The 24463-nt window shown below is 34.4% G+C and overlaps 1 protein-coding gene across 27 annotated transcripts in view; it reads right to left on the bottom strand.

Moving 5' to 3' along the window:
• Positions 1–24463, bottom strand: part of EHBP1 (EH domain binding protein 1) — a 320237-nt gene that overhangs the window by 236785 nt on the left and 58989 nt on the right. For all 27 annotated transcript variants that reach the window (XM_072742367.1, XM_072742383.1, XM_072742385.1 and 24 more), the window contains exons 4-5: positions 23364–23459; positions 19244–19297 (exon numbers count right to left, since the gene is read on the bottom strand). In XM_072742367.1, coding sequence (XP_072598468.1) covers positions 19244–19297; positions 23364–23459 — 150 coding nt within the window. The remainder of the gene's footprint in view (positions 1–19243; positions 19298–23363; positions 23460–24463) is intronic.

Genomic DNA, 24463 nt, shown 5'->3' with positions numbered 1-24463 from the left:
GAGCTAAAATATGGCAAGACAGAATTATCCATGCACGACTGAGTGGTGTTTCACAGACGTGTGCTTCTGTTTTAATATAGGATCACAGCATGCCTTTAACATTTGCAATCAGATACCAAAATCATATGATCCGCTGGGTATAGATTTCTAGAGATCTAGGTGTTAGAGATCACCTACAGATACAAAGAATCTGAATACAAAGTTAAGTAAAATTATTTCTTAGTACTAAAATAGAAAATAATTATTATCTTAATTAAAAGAAAGCAAAGGAAACCTTGTATTATTAACATGACAAAACTGAAAGGAAACGTATATAGTTAAACTGGAATTTCAAAGTTCTAGATTCTAGAAACAGAGATCTGTTAAGTGCTATTGTTTTTAAAAAAACAAAAATTAGACTTTTTACAAAGGAAAGTCCATAATGATTATTACTCTGAATGATAGATTAATAGCCATAAACAAAACCCTTCCCCACCTGCACTATTAAAATATAGTTTCTTTTTTAATTGGGAGAACTTGATTTTTAAGAAAGAAATATCACAAATAAATACTAATTATGACAGATTCCCTAGATGGCAGAAGTTGGGTACATTAAATAAGAGGAAATCTATAAATATTTGATACAGTATTGGAATAGAGAAGCCCATATAAACTCTTAATAATATAGTATTTCATCAGTTAGAGTACTTTTAAGCAATGTCAGAAGACTATGACAGAATTATTCTATAATTATATTTTTAGCATGTGAAAGAAAACAATTCTAAACTACTTAATTTAGCAAGAGGCATTCTTTAAAAAATCCTTTTTTGTAACACTAAAACCAAATTGTTGCAAAAAGAAAAGCAGAAAGGTTCCCCAAAATCTAAAATCTAAGTAGTATTTTCAGGTAAAGAAACCACCTTACACTCCATCCCCAAAATCACAACCTTAAAGAGTCACTACTTAAGTATTAGTCAGTGCTCTGTGAACCATTTTATATTAAAATTGGATAGTTCTAAACATCACACATATAAAAAGTATTGTTTGACACAATGCCATTTTGATGATAAACTGCAATCTATAGCTCAAATAATTCTACCCAGGGATTAACATTTCAGAGGCTGAGCCAAAGATTATGTGTGTGGATCTTGAATTTCATCATCTCCCTTTGGCACAATAGCTTATTCTTCCTTTTTTCATCTATTCTCTCATGAAGGGTCAGGAAAGCTTAGCCTTGCCGTTGCATTCATTTCATCTCTACATTAACCAGATACCTTGCAGTCTTTAGTTCTTATGTGTTATTCCATTACAAATACTATACTGCAGTATAGTATGGCTAATGAGGTTTGTACCAAATCAAAGGGTGCCATCAAGTGGTTATAATACTCTAAACAGTTCATTACACTAAATGAGTATTCCAGATAGACTTTCTTCAATATAAACAAATTGTGCCACTCTTCTATGAAAAAATTGGGGGTAAGGAATGGGAACTATCCATATTAATTTTTGTTCTTTATTTTCTATACTTCAGAAATTGCTTTTGGGCATATTATATGTACAAAGTATAGTTTCAGAGCCATAGTTAGGATTAATATTCATGTCAGCAGATTATCAACTGATATTTATTCGGCACAATTCAAGCATGGTAGCACTACCAGTAGCTAAACAAATCTATCAATAAAAATTCATGACTAGATTAATAGCTTATTTCTGAAAATAAGCAATAATTGTACAGATAATTAAAACACCGTCTTGTCAAATCTGTTTCCTATTACTGATGAAACTGCAAGGCTATGAAATAAAAGCCAGTATTATTTGATCTGTTTCATGCAGCCATGCCCAAGGTATAACAAGGAACCTAGCAGGTGGTATAAGGATATATTTTCAGACACTGAGAACTAACTTTCAACAGTCTATTCAACAGGCTACAAGGGTCATTTAAGACTTCTGAAGAAAGAAATCTACAACTGTTCTTAGAAAACACAAGATAACATAATTCAAATGACCCACTTTGGAGAGCTGGCTAAATTGCTACTGCTTTGAATCATCCTGCACCAGGGAAATCTCACAACCAGGCTTAAAGCATCTTCATAACTATATACTAAATCTGCTGCATGGAAAGCAAATTATCCAAGTTAAATAAGATATAGAAAATTAAATCATAAAAGCTAACTTGATCTTTAGAAGATTTAAGGAATAGTACCAATAAGAAAGTAAACTCCAGGTAAAACTAAAGATCTATATGATGGCATTCATTATTTTCTACACAGTTGTTGCAGATTGCCTACAAAAACATTTCTCATCCCGCATTTTTTTTCTAGAGCCTTGTCACTCTCTTGTCAAGTGGTGGAGTCTCATTTCCTTCCCCTTGAACCTGGGCAGCTTATGGCTAAGAGCACAAGGAAGTAACACTATGCAACTAACAAAGCTGATTAGAAAAGGTGATGCAACTTCCACCTGAAGAGCTGGAACAGTCACTTCTAAAGTGCTCAGCTGCCACAAAAGAGGTCCAAATGCCCTAAAAGAAATCCAAACTAACCCACTCAGAGAGGTGAACTAGGGAAGGCCTTGAGACAACATGAAGTGAAAAAGCTCCTGATCTTTGTTCTAGCTCCTAAACACCTAAAGACTAGTGCATAAGATAGAACTGGCCAAGCTAGAACTGCCCAACTGAGCCCTTCCCAAACTGCTGACCCACAGAAACTGAGTAACCTGGACAGTGACTACAATCTGAGCTATTAAACTGAATCATGGGTGGTAGAAACTGATAAGCTAAATTCCAGAGGATACTCAGCAAACATCAACCAGCACTGCTGCATTTCTTGTAACACTTAGATGGTTATACATGGGAATCCAATAGGTACAATTAATGCCCATGAAACCATGGAATACATAATGGTAACAATAGGCACAAGGATCAGAAAAATGAGATTCTACTTCTGACAGAGAGGAAAAGATGATGTGGTTTGGAATCAAAAAAGCTTAATTCTTATGTTTTACTTTGGGCAAGGAATCAGATGTCTTCTTGGAAAAGACTGAATTGGTGTTACAGGACCTTTTAGCACAGAAGGAAAGTCTTAAAATATTTTAGGGCAAGCCACATGAATAAGAAAAAAGTAGGTTGTATCAGAAAGATAAAAGATAGAGCTTTAAACTATGCAATTTAATAAAAAAAATGAAAGAAAAAAACATTTACTTAAAGGAATATGATTTCGAAAAAAATTACAGACATATCCAATTGCCTTTTGGATAGGTCTTTTTTCCTCACAGCCTGCCCTTACCAATTCTTCTTCTGTGTTCTTTATATTGCTTAAGAACACTACAAGCATCCAGGGTGCCTGGGTGGCTCAGATGGTTAAGCATCTGTCTTCGGTTCAGGTCATGATCTCTGGGTCCTGGGATTGAGCCCCGTATCAAGCCCCACATCAGGCTCCCAGCTCAGTGGGGAGTCTGCTTCTCTCTCTCCCTCTGTTCTCCCCCCACCCCCACCAACTCTTGTGTGTTCTCTCTCTCTCTCTCTCTTTCTCTCTCTCTCTCTCATGAATAAATAAAATCTTACAACAACAACACAAGCATCCAAATATTCAAACTAGAAATATGGAAATCATTCTAGACTGCCTGACCTTCCTCAATCCTCAGAACTGATCAGTCACTAAGAATGGATTTCTACCACCTTCTAAATACCTCTTTAATCTGTCCCTTTTCCTCTGCACCTGCTAATGTCACTGTCCTACTTCAAGCTCACATCATCTACTATCTGGATAACTGAACTAATTGCCTATCTGATCTTTAGCTTTTCAGTTCTACACATCTCAATTCATTCTCTATAGCAGTATTTCTTCAACCTGTAGGCTATGACCCATCAGTGGATCATGAAATCAATTTAGTGAATTGTAAAATTAACTTAGTGGCTTGCAACCAGCATTCTAAAACATGATGGAACAAGAAATACTACAGTACATCCTGCAATACTAGTAAGAGTAAGATGTCTATCATGAATCTTTTGTTTTAGTTATATATAGGTGCCTGTATATGTACACTGGATCATAATGTAAAATGTATTTCTTAATGACAGGCACAGTGAGAATCTAAAAGATAGAAACTGATCTTTTTTTTAAAAAAAAAAAAAAGATGCATTTCTTTGAGAAAAAGAGAGTGGGGGAGGGGGCAGGAAGATACAGAGGGACACGGAGAGAGTCTTAGGCAGACTTTGCTGAGTGCAGAGCCTGACCCAGGGCTCGGTCTCACGACCTGGAGATCACGACCCAAGCCAAAACTAAGAGTAGGATGTTTAACCAACTGTGCCACCCAGGCACCCCCACCACCATCATTTTTTAAAATCACTGTTTAAAGAATTTTTATTAAAGCAAGAATTTTGTAACCCAAATTACATTTCTTTGCTCAGTTATTAATCTGTTATTTAAGACAGAAGTGACATTCTGAGCTATTCCACAATAAAGAATTACAAAATTAAATAAACACTTGAAATTTTTGTATTTTGCTAAAAATTCTTTTTTTCAGAGTCTATACATATATAATTTTTTTTTTTTACTCCACACTGGGTGTGGAGCCCAATGCAGGGCTTGAACTCATGACCCTGAGATCAAGACCTGAGCTGAAATCAAGAGTCAGATGCTTAAAAAAAAAAAAAAAAAAAAGTCAGATGCTTACCCGATCACCCAGGCACCCCTATATTTAACTATTTTTTTGTGTGTGTTTCTGTTGTTTTACTACACCCACAGATGATTTTGATGGGCAGCCAAGTTTGGGACCCAGAGACCCCTAGGATAAAGTTCAAATGTTTTCATACAAGGCCAGATACAATCTGCCCCTTGCTCTTCTCACTAGGTTCAACCTCTTCTGCTCTCCCCACTTTGAAGATGAAGCTGTAGCAATTTTATCACTGTGCCTTGACAAGGCTCTTCTGTCCTTACCTCAGACCCATCCTTATCACACAACTCCATCTGGTGGGTAAACTTTTAAAAGTCTTTCAAGTCATAGTTCCTATCAACTCCTCTCTAAAGTCTTCCCATGTCCCTATATGCAATAGTTCTGACATCCTAAATGGACCTTCGACGAGCTTCTTTTCTAGCACCATGTAGTCTCATCACTGCTCGCAGATTTGCCTCCCTGACCAAACTGAAAACAACTTGAGGACCAAAACCCTGTCTTATTTACATCTTTGAAGTCTAGGAAGTAAATGCATAAAAAATTTTGCAGCACCCACTATAATGAAACAGTCATTCTGTGACCTAATTAAGTAGACAATAATGATCTCTTTTATAGATGTTAACCGTAGTCTTCTTTGGTTTTTGTTTTTTTCTTAAATGAGATATAATTGACATATAGTATTAGTTTCAGGTGTAGAACCTGATGATTTGATATATGTATTATGAAATGACTATCACAATAAGTTAACAGTCATCACCACACATAGTTACAATTTTTTTCCTGTGATGAGAACTTTTAAGATCTACTCTCTTAGCAACTTTCAAATATACAATACGGTGTTACTAACTAAAGTCACCACACACTGTGCATGGTTGGAAAAAGAAACCAGTAGAAAAGCAATTTCAGAAAACCCAGACTAAAAGAAGTAGGAAGGCATATATTAATCATTGCTTTGACTAAAGAGTTCAATTATGTATAAATATAATGTAAATAAATCCTATGATTTCTAGTGATCTAATCCAGTTCATGTCATTTGACAACTTTTCTAAACTTTTCCTTCAGTTTAATGAGAAAGGAAAAATTCTTCAAATTCATTTTACTCAGATTGATTTATTTCAAGATTGACTCTACTTTCAAAATAATGAAATGATTCAAGTATCATAAAATCAAAGCCATTAACCAAGGACAAAAAAGGAAATAAAAGGGAAGGCAAAAACAAAGGGCTATGAAAAACTTCTGGCTAAAGAAAGCTACAGTAGCGTACTCTCTTCCTACCTTTCCCATCTCACACCTCTCTCCCTCTCCAAAAATAAGCTCTGTGTTTCCTTTGTTATATGTAGTTATATATACAGTTACATAGAGAAAGAACTGTTATAGAGAGAGAAAAAAAGAATCTTCCTATTAAGCCATTCAACAAACATATTTAATATATTCAAAATATACTTTTCCTCTCAGTATACTCTCAAATGTTCTTTGGTCTAGTTTATTCTAATGATTTGGTTGAAATAATTAACAAATGCCACAAGATAATTCAGACTGCCAAAGTCTTAAAGGTAAATAACTCCAGGAAAAAAAAGTTATTCAGGGAAATAATGAGAAATTGCTTCTCCCTCTGCCATGGCTATAGCTACAAATAGTCTGAGAATATAGGGTATAACTAACTCTTTTATTTAAAGTACACAAGAAGCAACTTGGAGACATAATAAAATACAGATGTCTTCATTATTGTTGTCTATGGTCCTTATGACCTCAATAACATGGTCAAGTATATAGGCTCCATAAGATTAGGGAGACAAGGCGTTTCTACCCTTGATTCTGCTACTATTATACAACTTGAGAAATACCTTCTCTTTACTTCTGTTTCCTAGTAATGAAAGTATCAGCTGCTGTCAATCAAATTTCAAAAGCAACATAAGAAGGGCAGTTACAAAGTATCTGCATATTGTTCAGAGTTTCTCCAAAATAATTTTTATTTAATAACAAATCTGTCTTAAGACAAACTATATTCTTCAAGCACTAAATTATTTTAAATTAAAGTACCATATTTATCAGAATACTGTTTCTGATCAGTATATCAGTGATCAGAATATCACCAAGCATAAGACTGTTATTACAAGATGCTATATTTCATCAGGGTTTAGTAGTCACAATGCTGATAAAAATCAACTATTACACCCAATTTATGTTAGAGCAGACATACACTAGGCAAAAATGCCTCATTAGTTTAACGATATAGAAAAATCAATTAGTATGTCATAAACAAGACAGAATCAAAAAATAAAATTTTAAAGAGAAGTCTGGTATTAAAATAGAAAAAAAATGGATAGGGTAATACATTATCCACAGAAAGCTGTAAAAATCTTATTTTCTGGAGAGCTTAAAAGTATTAAGGTATGAAGATAGTTTTGTATTCTCAAGCTTGTAACTTTCTAAAATAGATATAAAGGGCGCATGTAAATTTTATTTCTCTAATCAGTTACATACCTGTCTTATAATGTCAGCAATTCTATTTTAATAGGATATAATTCATGAAAATATTCCATTTGTTTTTCTATCAGTATAAATGCAGCTATATCTAATTACATAACGCAAAGTTCCAATTCTACACAAAGAAATAATTTAACTTAATTTTTTTTAAGATTTTATTTTTTTTAAGTAACCTCTCAAATCCACAACCCTGAGATCAAAAGTCCCATGCTCTACCAAACTGAGCCAGCCAGGCACCCCAAAATAACTTAAATTTTTAAGAGTTTTTGTTTTTTCAATTCCCTTCATGATTGTCTTTGAGCAAAGAATTATGTAGTAAGTCTCCAACATATTAACCGGTCTTTCAAGGTGGTTAGTGTGACAGAAAACTAGAATGCCAAAAATCCATTCCATTGTAAGACGAAGGAAGTTTTATTTACATACACTCCTGAGAGAACAGAGAGAGAGACAAGTGAAAGTAACAAACTGAAAAAATCTTAAATACTTTTCTATTAAAAATCTAGAGTGTCATTAGAACTCTACTGTAAAGCAATTACCAAATCTCCTCTAATGTTTGTCATCAGGGGGAGAAAAGGCCTCATGCAGATTCATAACATCTTCTACATACCAGTCTCTTCTAACTGTTAAATTTCTATGAATAAACATGCAAAAAATTGCTCAAATACACCGCTGGTTTCAAATACCTCTAATGTCATATTAGAGGTTTGTTTTGATAGCTGTCTTATTTATCAGCTTCCTCCTTCCAATTGGCAAAAAATAGAAGCGAGAGTAACTGTGGCTGTCTTTCTCATTCATCTATGGGGAAGACATCTGAAGGATGAAGCAGGAAGAAGAAACTAAATAGCTCTGGAGAGTTAGAAGGCAGACTATAACTCAGTACTAACTACACAAATTATGTGCCATTAAATTTATTCAGCATAAAGTCAAAATTTAGGCTGTTTTTTAGTTTATGGAAACGAAAACACACAAGGCTTTGGTTGTCTTCCTTAACTCCCAGACTTTCCTTTTACTCATGTTATGATCCTCTCCAAGGACATACAGTTGTTGGGAGAAACAGCAATCATCTACTAAGATGCTTTCTGTTCTATTAACTTTAAATAGAAATGCCTATTACGATGCAAATATGCTACTGCTCTATTTCCTTCAGTTTTTAAGGTCGTCTGATGAGGGACACCTGGGTGGCTCAGTGGTTGCACATCCGCCTTCGGCTCAGGGCATGATCCTGGAGTCCTGGGATAGAGTCCTGCATCGGGCCCCCTGCATGGAGTCTGCTCCTCCTTAAATAATTCTTAAATAAGTCTTAAAAAAAAAAAAAAGGTCATCTAATGAAATGTATATACACTAACTTAAGCCTCTTACAAATTTAAACTTTTAAATATGACTCAAAATGTTACTTGGGTATATGCTAATACCTTCCATTTGCTATCTGCAAAAAGCACGAATATTATGAAAGGAAGATAACTACTATCTAAAGTTACAAGGTAACATAGGTTATTCACATGAGAAGTGGTTTTCCTGCTTGTATCATGTCAGTCACCTATTTTTCAAAAATTGTAAAAACATCCAGTATTCCTTAAAATGTTCTGGGTAAAGATTTTATTGAAAATCTGATTTTAAAAGAAAAGGGGACAGGGACGCCTAGGTGGCTCAGTGCCTAAGTGGCTCAGTAGTTGAGCGGTTGCCTCTGACTCAGGTCCTGATCCTGGGGTCCTGAGATTGAGTCCTACCATCGGGCTCCTTGCATGGAGCCTGCTTGTCCCTCTGCCTATGTCTCTACCTCTCCCTATGTCTCTTATGAATAAATAAAATCATAAAAAAATAAAACTTAAAAAGGGCAACCTTTATCAACAAGCTTTTACCTATTAAAGATATTAAAAAGATTTCAGTCCTCTGAAGTCCATCCATGCTAGAACCTCTAAGGATCCCAAAATTTAAGGTTAAGAGCCTTTGCTTGCTTGTGATTATAAGCTGGCTGTGGTATTTGTTACTAGTGTAGGCTACCTGCCTAATGAGGGAAGGATGATTTCACAGATCCAAATGTTTGAGTAAGTTACTCCATACTTCAATACACATCCTTTCTGAAACACTATACTTATAAATGGTCTTTGATCAAGCATATTCAATTCCAAATCTGGTATTCGAGTTTCCATGATCTTTTCTTAACCTAATCACTTAAGTAATTTCTGTATTCCCACAAGTCCCTTCCAAGTTTATTATTTTCCTCTCATTTGTAAAGTCTCTGCCACTTATTATTAACATGTATTGAAGTCTTACTATTTTTCAAGCACTGTGCTACATGTTTTTTATGCTTTAATGTCTCTAGTCCAAGCTATCATTTTCTAAAATATCTGTTTTATAAATGAGATAACAGGTTCTGAAAGGATAAATATGCATCAAGTCCAAACTTAGAGCTAGCAAGAATGATTCAAGTCTAGGCCTAACTGCACCCAAAGCCTTCCTTTTCCCACTATCCAGTGCTTCTCCATTTTTCCTTTCAATTACCCTTAACAGTAAAGAAGTAAGATGCATATCCCTGAGGACCTGGGACTAGGGATCCCAGGAATAGAAGCAGCTCAATCAAAACATGACATTTCTTTGAATTCATGTTTCATCTTTAAAATTCACATGACTTTTGCCTTTTTCTGAAATGATTCTTCGGAGATTTCATTATAAAAATACCTTGAAGTACATATTACAGAAGAGAATTCACAATACAGAAAGATAGAAACTGCCACATACCTCTAAGGATAAACACAGTCATGTTTGACAAGCAGCTCTTAAAACGTTCTTGATAATTTCAGTCCATATTAACTCATCTACCTCTAACTTCTGTGGTACTTTTCAGCCATCATTACACATTTAGCATTCTTGTTTAAAACCTGTCCTGTTTATTCTTGTTTCATGTGTTCTGTGGGTTTCTCTCTCCAGCCAGATTTTAGTATCTGAGTTGAGATGCTCCCATGTATCCCCCATAGTAATTAATTACTGCAGCTAGGCTCTATACCCAGTTCCTAGAATAATAAATGATGAATATAGGAGTGAATAAATACAGGGTAAAATGCATGGGGCTTGAAAGTCTAAAGACTTGTGTTTGAGACCACACTGTTTTCTGTCAGAATATTATTAGTGAAGTTATTAATTGATCAGTTGAAACAGTTTAAGAGGCAGATGAAGCAAGATCTTTTTTTTTAAAATAAGATTTTAGTTATTTATTTGACAGGGAAGAGAGAGAGAGAACAAGCAAAAGGAGGGGCAGAGAGAGAGAAAGAGAAGCAGACTCTGTTGAGCAGGGAGGCCCACAGTGGGGCTTGATCCCAGGACTCCAGGATCATGACTTGAGCCAAAGGCAGGCAACTTCACCACTTAACCTAACGGACTGAACCACCCAAGTGCCCTCAGGTGAAGTAAGATCTTAAGGTGACATTTGAATGACTAAGTAATTTCAGAAAGTAAATGTAAACTGTAATAAATTTCTTTTTAATTGATCTAAGTATGAGGGCATAAAATTATTTTCATAATGAAATATATTTCATAATGTATACAGTATTCATTCACACTCATTTTCCAAATCCTTAATTTGGGGGAAAAAAAGTGGGAGACCCCAATATGCTGAAATCATCTCCTTTCTGCATCAGAATTCCAATTCAGTAGGTCCAAGTTGGGGCACAAATATTTACCTTGTTAAAAAAAATGACATGGATGGTTTTAGAGCAGCAAATGCTAATTTAAAACTAACATTAGGGAGCGTGGGTGACTCAGTGGTTGAGCCTCTGCCTTTGGCTCAGGTTGAGATCCCATGATTCTGGGATCGAGTCCCACAACAGGTTCCCCACAGGGAGCCTGCTTCTCCTTCTACCTGTGTCTCTGCCTCATGAATAAATAAATAAAATCTTTAAAAAATAAAATAAAGCTAACAGCAACACTTCTTTCCTTTACCATTATCCACCATGTGAACCATGTAAATTCTTTAAAAACTCATAAAACTCAACTAAATGGTTGTAAATTACCATAACCCTAAAAAAAATCAACCAATATTTTTTTAAGTAAATTCTAGGCCCAGTGTGGGGCTTGATCTCACTACTGTAAGATCAAGACTCACATATTCTGCCAACTGAGCTAGCCAGGAGCTCCTAACCAGTATTTTTAAAATTAAATATTCTAGAAAGTAATCTACTGAACTGTATGCTATTTCACAAAGGAGCCACGATCTCTCTTGCCTTTGCTCAAGCTAATCCAACCACATGAAGCACTCTCTAAATTCCCTGCAGCTATCAGAAGTACTTAATCTTTTCTCTGAAATCTTTTATTCGGATTTTAGGCAATACAGTGCCTGTGCCTCTACACAGTGCCTAACTTACAGCGACACTCCCAAGGAGGTTTGAGGCAACACTCATAGTCAAAATGTATTTCTGCAGTAAAATGAATAACCATTCATAGTAAGTGGAATAAGTACTACAAAGAGCTTCACTTCGGGTCAGGACAGGTTTTATCAACAATGAATTTGAACCAAATTTCAAAAAAATACACATTTTTAAAAGTCTTTAGAGATTCTGGATTTTGAGGTTACAGATAAAGAATTGTAAAAACTTTATCTTTTAGGTTTCAACTTACAAATCATTTTCATTAGAGAGATTCTTCTAACCTACCAAGACTGGGGTTGGGTACACTCTATAATTGCACATGTCATGCCCTACACTTCTATCTTAGTGGTTGCTGTTCATCTCCACCTAGACTGTAGGCATGTCAGGGGCCGCATCTTCTTCAATATTACACTCTCAATAACTAGCAAATATCTGCCACACATAATCCATTTAATCAAGTTAGTGAATAAATAAGCAATTGTAAGTATTAAGACTTTTAATCTAATAAAATTTTATTTTTTTACTCCACTTGCTTGATCTGTAAAGTATGATTAACATCAGTAAAGATGAATTTCCACATAATAAAATCAAAAAATCCAACCAAAAAGACTACCCAATAGCATATACATTGTAATAGTATAAAAACAGCGCTTCGTTACTGTAAATAAAACTCTTCCTTAAGTTTGTTAGCTAAGACATTTCACAAAGTAAACTACAATATGAAATAAATTATTTAACATGCAGTAGATTATTGACAATTTTAACTCAGGGCTCCTTGCATTATACATAGATAAATACAGTACAGTTGACTTTAGATTTTAATCCATCTGTGGTCCTTTCTTGTGTCAAGAATTTTAGGATATAGAATCTCAAGTTGAAAAACTTGCTTTCTTCTAATTAATATGCTCTAATAAAACAGACAAATATTGACAAAAAATTACAGACATCAGGCAAGATGAATGTGGAAAACTAAGTAAGTATTTAAGCTAACAGTGCTACATGAGAATCTTATGATTTTGAGGACTGACAGGCTCTAGGCACACATAATCATTCTTGGGGCATACTTCTCTTTTAAGCAAAAACATACATTTCTCTATTATTTTCTTTAAAGCCAAAGGGTCACTTGAGAGTAAGGGATACGGAATTTTCCTCCAGAAGCACAATCTGAAACAATTTCTGAACTAGAACATTGAAAGAAAAATTAAAAGAACATTCTTAAACATTAAGAACATAAAAAAAAAAAACTAAGCAGGAAAAAAATGTGTGTGTGTATATATATATGCGTATATATATACATATATGGACTTTCTCTGAAATTTGACCAAAATGAGAGTGAGGTAGGTAACAAAACTTCATTTAACTACTAGCCATATCTAGAATACCCTATCTAATTTACAAAGCCAACCAGGCACTATTCACATAGTCATATGTAACAGCAAGTTGACAGGATAATTTTAGAAGACCAGGTAAAGCCTATCTGAACTATGAGTTTCCTATTCCAAATGCAAGAGTTCAATTCTAAGGGGCTTGGAGGGGAAGCTCTGTTGCTTCTAATATTAAGTTAAATATTTTCTATGTGGAAACAAGAACAAATAAATATCACTTTTCAAGGACAAAAAATAATTTTGAACCATAGGCCTACCAGATAAGAAAGACATCTAAAAGGAAGTTTACAAAAGAAAAAAAAATTGTTTTCATTTGTAGGTAGATCACCTTTTCTGACATGCCAGTATCTATTAGTTTCTAAACCAATTTAAAAGTGGCCTTCATTATTTACATCAGAAATTCTATAAAACCCGAGATTTACTTTAAATTATCTAGTGAAAAAAAGAAAAGTGGAAGGACAGATGAAGTAAGTTTTGCAAAATACTATTTCTGAGGCTGAAGTAGGTACATAGAGATTCATATTATCCCCCGTACTTTTGTGTACATTTGAAATAATTCTTAAAATTTAAGTTGAGATTTTTTTTAAGTTAGGTACATATAGTATATAATAATAGTATATACAATGCTAACAAATACAGATATATGGGCATTACTGACTAAACCACTATTATTGGGTTAACAGAAGAACAAAAAGTGGAGTTGTTCTTGGTGGAAATTTGAACTTACTCCTCACCCACTCAGTGTTACTTCCACACAGAACGGAGGTCAAAAGGGACTAATCAGGTTCAAGAAAGTTAGGTGGGTCACATTTCTGTGGGGTGGAATAGTAATAGATAGACTACAAGTAGACTATTCTATAGCAAAGGTTCTACCTTAAAAAAGAAAGGCCATCTCTGACTGGTACTTAGATTATAAATTGTTGTATTAGTTAAAACTAATGGGGGTGGAGAGGATTCTTATTTTCGTGGTAGGCTGTAGGTTGTAGTATTCTTATATGTACTATTCACCCTTTGGTACTTTAGTATTCATGAGTTCCCTTGGAGCTGAAAAGATAATCCCAGTTTGGAGTTACTAAAGTGGCTATACTAGTTTAAATGGAAGAAATTTGCAAGCTATAGGTCCTGTAAAATATAACCAGTCTTTACCCAGGCATTGGAGTGAGATCCTTTAGTTGAGATGACACAGAAGAAAAATATTTAGAGGTAAGAAGCATTTATATATACTTTTTCCTCTGAAAGAAAAAGCAGACGTAATTTTATCAGACTACAACTTTGTGAGATGGAGACTGACTTGATTTCAGAGAAATGATTCAGACTTTAATAAGGTCAGAAACTTTGTGATTTTATATTGTTTACCTTGTACTGTTTGAGCTATTAAATCATCTCTATTCTTGGTGTAATCTTGTCAGGTGAGTTTGGTTGTGCAACCAATCTTGTTCAATATAATCCAATAAAAGAAACAAAACAGAGGAGGATATATAGTACTGCCTTGGAATTAACATAATTAATATCCCAATCCATTCAAATGGTTTCTGTAGGTAATATCAAATAAATGGCAATTATAAAGGCATTGTGATGGCTAAACTATCAATCTCAGTGGTAACAGGTAGAAACAGTGAGAAAGACTGGATAGGTGGCCCCAAGAAAGCACAGTACGATACCCTCTTCATCTCCTCTAAGGAAACAGCACCTCAAGTAAATCACATGCCTATTATTAAATTTACTGGATTAGTGGTTTAATAAAATAGAGGTCTATTGATCTTTGGTGGATAGTTCATGTTTTGTTTCAGTTGGTTTGTTTTTTGAGGGGGTTTTTTTGCTCTTCCTTTCAATTATCTGATCAAGAACAAATGCTATAAACTCACCACTGTCTTTTTTGCCCTTATCTGATCATTCTGTTCTCTGCTTGGAGTGCCTTTTTACATAACTTTTTTTTTTAATTCTTTTTTGGGGGGGTGGGGGGAAGAAGGAAAAGGACAGAGAGAATCTTTTGTGTGTGTGTGTGTGAATAACTATTTTCATTATTTATTTGCAAATTTATTTATTAACACAAAAATCTCTTTTTTTGTATATTTTTTTATTGGAGTTTGATTTGCCAACATATAGCATAATACCCGGTGCTCATCCCGTCAAGTGCCCCCCCCCCCTCAGTGCCCGTCACCCAGTCACCCCATCCCCCCGCCCACCTCCCTTTCCACTACCCCTTGTTCGTTTCCCAGAGTTAGGAGTCTCTCATGTTCGGACAGAGAGAATCTTAAGCAGACTCCATTTCCAGTGTGGAGCTCTGCCCAGTGTGGGCCCGAATTCACAACCTGAGCTGAAATCAAGAGAGCTGGACATCCAACCAGCTGAGCCACTCAGGCACCCCTCCATTTTTTTTTTTTTTAAACTAGGCTTTGTAGCCATTTCCTCCAGAAACTCTTCCCTGATGCTGCCCTCCTTTAGAGTCTCCTAAAGGTCTCTTTTTTCTTGCATTTCTTTAATTATAAGATACCCTTAATAGTTTATAAATTTCAGGAGGAAGGATACTTCACACCATTAAAAATAAGTCTCCATTGGTTTTTAAATGATGCACCATTGTTTTTTATGGCACTAAGAAAGAAAAAAAAAAAGTTAACAGTTTCGTAATTGCAAGATGCCAAAAATTTAAGATGATCCAATTTCAGATAAGTTACAATGTGGGGGAAAAATATGCATCTCAGAATCAGTGAAATTCTGCATCTCTTAATTGACTTTGTAGCTTCAATATAACAAAATTCTGGGCATATAGAAAATTCACATTAAATGCTTGCAAAGCAATTAAATAAATGAATGAATTCAACCTAGATTTGTGCTTTTCATCAATATATATTTTTTAACTCATTCAAAAACCAAAAGAATCTAAAGAATAAAAATTTTTAATTTTTAAAACTAAGACTTATGGGTACAATATACAAATATACTGGTTCTGATTTTTATTGAGTAACAAAGCACCAGGAAAAGAAAAAAGAAAAAAAAAAAAAAACTGTTTTCTGGGACGCCTGGGTGGCTCAGCGGTTGAGCACCTGCCTTCGGCCCAAGGCATGATCCTGAGGTCCTGGGATGGAGTCCCATGTCAGGCTTCCTGCATGGAGTCTACTTTCTCCCTCTGCCTATGTCTCTGCCTTTCTCTTTCTGTGTCTTTCACATGAATAAATAAAATCCTTTTTTTAAAAAAACCTGTTTTCTAAATATAACTGTTATGGTTTCACATTAAAATAAAATCCATAATGTCAACTGCCTGGGTAAACAAACATTATTATATTATGGTAGATTAAAAAAAAGAAAAGAAACATGTTGCTTTGTGATATCTGTTCTTGATGGTCTGCACTAATAATATGGAAGTGGATTATAAATAATCCAAAATAAAGAATAATTTAAAACTCCTTTATATTTGAAGTATATTCATATATTCATATTGTGGAAAGATAAACACAAACATAGACTGTCTGGCCCAGGGATAGATATTAATAAATTACCAGGACTTGTTTAATTTCAGAAAACAAACTGATTCTCAATTAAATTTATAAGGGAAAGATGTCCTAAATCAAAAGCTGAGAACTTTCAAAAGAAATATGTTTAAGTTTAACCCAAATGAGATATTTACAAGTTGCCTTGTAATTTCTTGAGATAATAACAAAGTCTAGAACTGCTGAGAGGCAAAAGTGGTATAAAGGAGTGAAAAAACTAAAATCTTACAACAATGAATTTGGAAATCTAACTTCCTTTCCTTTCCATTTTTCCATGTCCTCTACAAAGAACATTATAAAAATAGCTACCCCATACTGAACTAAATGCTTTCTATACATCATTTCTAATTGTCAATAAACTCAGAGTAGACATTAATATCATTTTATACTTAAGTGCACTGAGGCTGTAAAAGATTAAATAACTTGTCCATCGTCACAAAGCTAGTAGTAGTAAAATAACCTTTAAAGTTTCAACTTATGTATAAATACCTTTCCAATCCAAAGAAGAAAACTCAGAAAAAATTGGGAAATCTTTTCTGTGACCAGAAACCAAAGAACCAGTAATAAAGACAGCATTACCTTAATTTATACAAAGTAGGAAGAAAGTTGTTTTGAGGAAAGATAGTCAGAATTCTGAGGACTGATAAATTCTGGAATTCCATTTTGTAATGTCTAGAAGAAGTCAATAACTTTTAGACTGATAATGTACAATAATTAAAGACTACCTTTATTAGTATAATACATATGTACCTCATAGGTCTATCACTAAGGAAGGCTGATTAAAACTTCTGTATGACTCTATAATTTCAAATTATTTCTATCTACCTTTATCACTAAGGGAGGTAGTTATTGCATAGGAGTTAAGGGCATAGGCCATGGAGAATGACAAGATTAGATAAAATCCTAATTTTGTAGCAATATAACTTGAGAAAGTCACTTAGCCTTTCTAAATCTCACTGTCTTTATCACAAGAATAAGGTTACTAATATCTGACAATGTTATTGTATGAGTAAATGAGATAATGTACATAAATCATTCTACACAGTATCTAGTATACAGTAAGTAATCAATAAATCTGTTATGGTAATCATTTTGAGAATTCTGTTTCTTTGGTATATATTAAACAAAAACTAAACTTTTTTTATTGGCTGTGGGGTTATAACACAAAGTGCAAGGAAAAGAAAGGTCCGTTAATATTCCATTCAGAGAACATGCCTTTTAAGTGTCAGAACAATTTACCAACAAACTCAAACAAAGCCCATATTTTACAAGAGAAAAATACTTTAGTCCTTGGAAATTGCAATGGGAAAGCACATTTAAAAAGTAGGGCAGAATGCAATATTGTAACATATTATTGCTACAGGAATAGAACAGTTTCTCCAGACAAGAATCAATTTCATTATTTACCACTGAGGGGAGCTGTAACCTAGGAAAAGGTTTACAGAGTCCCCCAAGGTTACTTTTAAACTTTCTCACACCTTATTCATTCAACACATTCTGTTTATAAAACAGGCTTATGTACCTTTCCGTGGGTTAGTTAGTTTATAATACATGCTTCAGAAACTTGGAACTGGTCTCTATCTTAATTGTGTAATAAGAACACTTTTCTAAACAAAGTTAGTTTTTACCACCCATTACAACCCAAATTTAACTGGCTAACTCTTTAACACATCAAGGTAACAAAGAGACTTCTGATGTATCACTGAGTCATCATGAGTATTAAAAACTGAAAGACCATCCATTGGGGGAGAAACTCTCACTTGAGAATGAAAGCTAGCTTTTGATGCTGTAATCAATTCTGACAAGTCTAAGTTTGTTTTTAAAACTTCAATGACCACTACCAAGCATAATGTTCAAATCTATCCTAAGAAAGGCCAGAACTGTGAACATGTATGAAAATTTCACAGTTACATTGGCTTATTATCTAGCCATTAGAACTCCCCCCACCACATTTGGACCTGATCTTCCCAGGCTTCCCAGCTCCCTTGTGCTAAAAATGACCCAGCTACTGCTGGAAAAAGTGCAGCAGTTTTCCTTCCATCACTGAGATATACAACAAAGTCGGGCAATATACCGATTCTGGAAGGAAAAATATGCTGCAAGCAAAGCATGTTATAAATCTGTAATAAATATATCTTAGAATTCTAAAGGTGATTATGACGATGACAGTGGTAAAAGCTAATATTCACTGAACCTATTCAATCTGCAAAACAACCCTATAAATTTGTGTCTGAGAAGTTAAGAAACTTGCCACAACCATACAGTTCACAAGAAAAGCACAGCTAGAGCTTGAAATCAAGTCTGTCTGACTCCAGAATCCACATTCTCAATTCACTATATTTTATTGCCTATCCTTCCTAATCACCATTTGAAAACATTTACTGACCACCTATTTTATGCCAACTAATCACTTGGGATTCCACAATATTTAAATTAATTGGAGATGATTATTAAAACACTAGTCTAGAATCCCTCAACCCAGAGCTAAAGCATGAACTTTATTTTTAAAAATGTCAAAGGCCATTCATTCATGATTTTGTTCAACAAATGTTTAAATAAGCATTTGCTATGTAAGAAGCACCATCCTAGATGCTAAATAGATAAAAAGATGAATAAGACACAATTTCTCCCTCAAGTCCCAAACCAAAGTATACACAGAAATGAGTATTTTTACTGTTATACTTGTAACAAAACTACTTCTTAAAAATAATTCTGCTATGGCTATCATTTCACTAAAAAAAAATTCTAAAAGCTACAAACCACTACTTAATTTTCACAAGGTAACATTTCTCCTACCACCAAAATGCTAGCGTACTTTAACAATGTATACAGTCAACAATGTGAAAGGTGATGAAATTTTCCATTAGCTTACATTTTCTATGACAAATGTCCACTCTTTATCTTCAAATTCCTCTGCATGAGGATCCTGTAACAAAAGCAAAATACAAAGTTGAAATATATTTCTTTAAACCAATCAAAATCAAGAACATACAAACAGCTTTTAGCTCATACCAACTTTTAAAAAGAGAGAAGCAGAATAGCCTACTCTTATAAAACTTCCACAATTTCTCTACATCCAAATTCTTTTTATCTTGAAAAATTCTTTATTTTACTTATGTTGATGAATGTAATTATATTCCATCATTGCACCAATGACAAGCCAAAAAGAAACCTAATCAAAGAGACAGATAATTTAGTGAGTGAACTATTAAGAAGCACTTTATTAAGATATAAAGTGCTCACATAAAGCTCTCGTCTTGTTTTATACTTTTAAACTAACAATACGACTTGAGACAAGGCTTTCTTCTGCAGAGGTTATAGAAACATCTGGAATTTCAAAGCACTGCAAGGGACTCTATAATCTACACAAAACGTCAAATTGGCATGGCTGTTGATGCTTTCATCCCTCCTCCCCTCCCATTAACTCTGAAGATGCCTCAAAAACCTGAGACAGGGTAATGGATCCTCTAACCAAAAGCAAATTAAAAAAAGAAGAAAAAAAAGGCACATTTTCGCAAGTATTTATTTGACAAGTACTTATTCAGTACTTATGTAAGAAATTGTAGATGTGCTATATGGACTGAAACATAGTTGTCCTTGCCTTTGAAGACAAACACAACTAATCTAAATAAATATGATTAAAGAAATACATGGTTTCCCTACAGATTAGAAAACAGCACATCACTTCTAGGAATGAATCAAAAAGCTTAGGAGAGAGAAAGCATCTGGTCTAGGTGGGATTGTATAGGATTTCCATAGACATTCGAATAAGTAAAAGGCAAAAGGCAACAGAGTGTAAGACATAAAAATGAAAGCTGTGGGGTCACATCATGTGTGCATTTACTTATTCAAATTCAACTCTACATGTTAGAAAAGGCAGAGAGAGAATAATGTAAATCAACGTTGAAGGAACTTTTCCATGAGTGATTTAGGGTACAAACAGTCCTACTTTAGAGGCCAAGTAATAACGTATAGCACAATGCTGAGGAAAGAGACATCTTACCACCCTTCCTGCCTGCCCTTTCCCCTCATTTGGTTTAGGAATGCAGCATAGCGCCAGCACAGCTAATGTAATTAATAATAATACAATAAATATTTACTAAGCACACACTCTGCCCCAGTGTTTGTGCTGTTTTCCATCACCATAGCAACTTATGAAACAGGTAGCATTTTTATTCCCATTTAAAAGAAGAGAAAATTGAGACCTAAAATATGGACCATCCCACAGTGAACAACTAATAAGTATTAAAACTATGTTACAATTGCAAGTCTGTCTGACTTTTAGCTCTGCTGTTGGTCCAGTTTTACTACTTTGCCCCCAGGACATAGAAAAGTACCAGTCATATAGGAGGCTCCCAAGAATATCTGAAGAATGTATTAATGACTATATCCTATAATTTAACCAGTATTGAACAATACCTTACATATGACACATTAATTCTCAAAGCAGATGAAACATTTTTTTTAAAAAACAGAGATAATGTATTACTCTTACAAGAATAATTTTAGTGGGACCAAGGGACACATCTGACAGGGCAAAGTCAGTAAAAAGAGGCAAAAGAGCAACAGTAATGTTCATTTCCAAGTCATTTTAAAATGGCATATCTACACAATTAACTATTTATATTATTGACCAGAAAAAAACATTTGTAATGAAAATTGCTTCTAGCTTGAATCAATTAAGTCTTCTCTGTATCCTATTCTACCCTCTAGAGTCTCCTTTCTCACCACTGCAGTAAAGAGAAAAATTGAAAATGGCTTAAAGAACCATTTTTATTTTCAATACCCTAACAGGCTTTTTTTCTTTTTTTTTTTCATTTACTAGAAATAGCTAATTTCAACCTAATTCAGATTTCAAAAACAAGTGTACAGGCTAGAAAAATTAATTTCTGGCTAAGTCACAGGAAAACAAAACATATCGCTAACTTTCTAAAAGCATTTGGTCTATGAGCACACCTCTATGAATACTACACTTCGGACAAAAGGGTTTAGAGTAGTCCTTGCCTACTCACAAATTTCAAGATTAAGTGAATTGTGAGAGTTTAATATAAGTAAAAGAAAAAAGAAAACATGAAAAAGTTTTCCACTTGAATATTTTAAACGCTGTTCAAAAACAAGATCCAAAAATTACACTGAAAGAATGACAAGTTGTTTTATACCTCTCTGCCTTTCTATTAGAATTCTGGGGGGTAAGGGAGTTGGGAAGATAAAAGCAGCCACTGAAGATACCTTTTTAATATTTAAAATGACCACAAAATTGCCTCAATTGCACAACTGAACAGAAATGTTTACCACAACAATCCGAGGAGAAAGGGGTACTTGGATTTTTTTTCTACAGACTGACAATCAAAGTCATAAAAGTTCCATGATAAGGATAGGCTGAACAGTCTCATCAGTACTTGAAAACAACACTTAACTCTTAATCCTCCAAGTACTACATTTCAACAGCCACTTTCAATTCAGAGTCACTCAGTTAAGTGCATATCCTTTTCCCAAACACATGACTGTCAACAATTTGTCAGCTCTATTCTAGCCCCTTACTCTCGATCACCATTGTTTTTAAGTTGTAAAACTATGTCAATTCGTTTCATCTTTCCCAATGTAAATAGCACACCAAATCAAAATACTGAAGAGATGGCTTAAAAGTCTTCCTCAAGCATGTCCGAGATCTTGCTGTTGTAATCCATATTCATAGTGGTTTTTATTACAGAACAGGTCGTACAATGTAGAAGGAAGAAGAGGGCTAAATCAGGGTGACTTAGCAAGAGACCTTCTTCCTCAGTCTGTTTGCTTACCAGTACAACAGAAATAATTACACAACCTTAGGGTTGCTGTGAGTCCAAAGGTCCTGCAGCTCTCTACCAAGCTTACTGAATCATTTTAGTAGGAGATATATGGATAAGGAAGCTTAATAACAGGCTTTTAGGATAGCTGGCTGAAGAGCTAAAGGATGGTCCTGAACCTTTGGAGAAAAAGGAAGAGCTGCCACTGTCTCACTCCTTCAGTCCTGCACCATTAACTTAAACACAACTGGAATGCTTCTAGGAAGAAATAAAGCAATTATTTTCTAATTTCAAAAAATGAGACTTTTCCCCCACCATTTTTTTGGAACAGACAAGGAGTTGGGAAAGTAAATATTCTAGAGCTTAATGAGGACTTAGTGAGGACTTCTGTATAATGTTTCAGGAAATATTAGACTTTCAAGAAAAAAACATATTTATAACAGGCAGGTAGGTATACACACAGCTATGTTTTTGGATCTGCTCTTTGAATTTGCAACTAGAATTTCGCTTTTAGCTGCAGTATTTGTAAAATACTAATAGTAATAAGATATTTATCAAATATCAATTTAGAACTTCTTACATCAATAAAATACTTATTGAATACTAATTTTTAAAATTTATTTATTTGAGAGAGGGAGAGAGAGAAGGAGTGGGGGGTGAGGGGCAGAGGGAAAGAGAGAGAGAAAGAGACTCTGAAGAAGACTCCCTGCTGAGCACAGGGTCCCATACAGGCTCAATCCCAGGACCAAGAGATCATGGCCTGAGCCAAAATCAAGAGCTGGCCACTTAACAAACTGAACCATGCAGGTGCCCCTCAAATATTAATTTTAAAACATATCTTATAATTAGTCAAACTGGGCTAACAAAATGAGGCTTGGGACTAAGAATTCCACAAACCTCAGTTTTCCATAAAAAAGTACCTTAAAGTTTCCTGTGGGTAGAATGAGGGAAATAGTAAAAGAAGTATTCTAACAGATCTCAATTGTAACAAGTTCAAAAGGATTCCCAAATTATTCTGACTTCATAGTCCATGAAATACCCTGATGGCCTTGCACTGTTACAAATTGCTATATCCATAAAAATAATGTACATTAAGGAACCAGGTTAGAACCAGGTTCTATATATATAGAAAAATGAATACTAAAATAGTCTGTCATTCAGAACCATGATTATATAGTAAGTTCTAGAACTTATAAAAATGGAGCTTACCTTAAAAAGTGTCACAGTGATTTCAATGTTTTCAGGAACAGGCCACACTACAACACCACGGTATGGATTTTTTATTCCAGGTTGCCAGCTATGAGCCTACCAAAATAGAAATAATGGCTTCAATATGAAGTACAGGAAATGCAACGTTAATAATTTACAAAAATTTATCGACCCTATTAAACTATCCATTAGATCTGTAGTCTCCTTGAAAAAAATGATTAGTCAAATAAGACTTTTCAAGCATTAAGCCTGGACCAGGAGTTCTATCACATGATAGCTATAGATTACTATCTGTAACCAAAGCTTTACCTACTCCCTCCTCACCACCACATAAAAGAATAATCAAAAATGAAGTGTCTCATGTTTTCAAAACTACTATTTGTGATTAAATAAAAATTTTATTAGGAGAAAAAAAGTTTTTTAATGACTTTGTGATCTAGGAACTTAAAGGCAAATTCATTCTTTTAAAAGGAAAAACAAAGTGTATACTTTGCATTTAAGTTCACTTCCTATTAAACTGTGACATTTATTTGGGCAAGTAAAGAAGAAAGCAGTTTTTATAGAAATAATATTTCTAGCACTTGTAATTTTCAAGATTCTTCTTCTTTGTAAATCTAGTTTATCATGCTTCCCTAAGGATCCCCCAAATTTGGGTGTCACCACTATAGTTCTTTCTTTGTGGTGGCACTTCCAGCCAAAGCTGGATAAGAAAGTTAATTGAAGAGATAAAAAAATCAAAGTTAAAAGAGAATAGATGCTTATTACATATTCAAGTGTAGCTGTTCATATAGGCAGTTCAATATATGTGCCTAGAATAATAAATCTGGGCATCATTAGCACACAGGTAATACTTAAAGCTTAAGGGTAGATATGATACCAAAGGGAGGAGTACAGCTAGAGAATATAAATGTTCAAGAAATGAACCTTGGAGCACAACATTAACAGGTCCAAGAAATGAGGAGGAATCAGCAAAAGAGGGTTCGTATAGCAGAAGGAAAACCAGAGGTGTAGGTATCCTAAAAGTCTAGTGAAGAAAATGTTTCATGGAGAACAATCACCTGTGCCAAATCTTGATGATAGGTTAGATAGGACGAGGCCTG

This window comes from Vulpes vulpes, chromosome 16, assembly GCF_048418805.1.
Source record: "Vulpes vulpes isolate BD-2025 chromosome 16, VulVul3, whole genome shotgun sequence".
NCBI lineage: Eukaryota > Metazoa > Chordata > Mammalia > Carnivora > Canidae > Vulpes > Vulpes vulpes.
The sequence above is the reverse complement of the archived record's forward strand: the minus strand, read 5'-3'. Positions and strand labels throughout refer to the sequence as shown.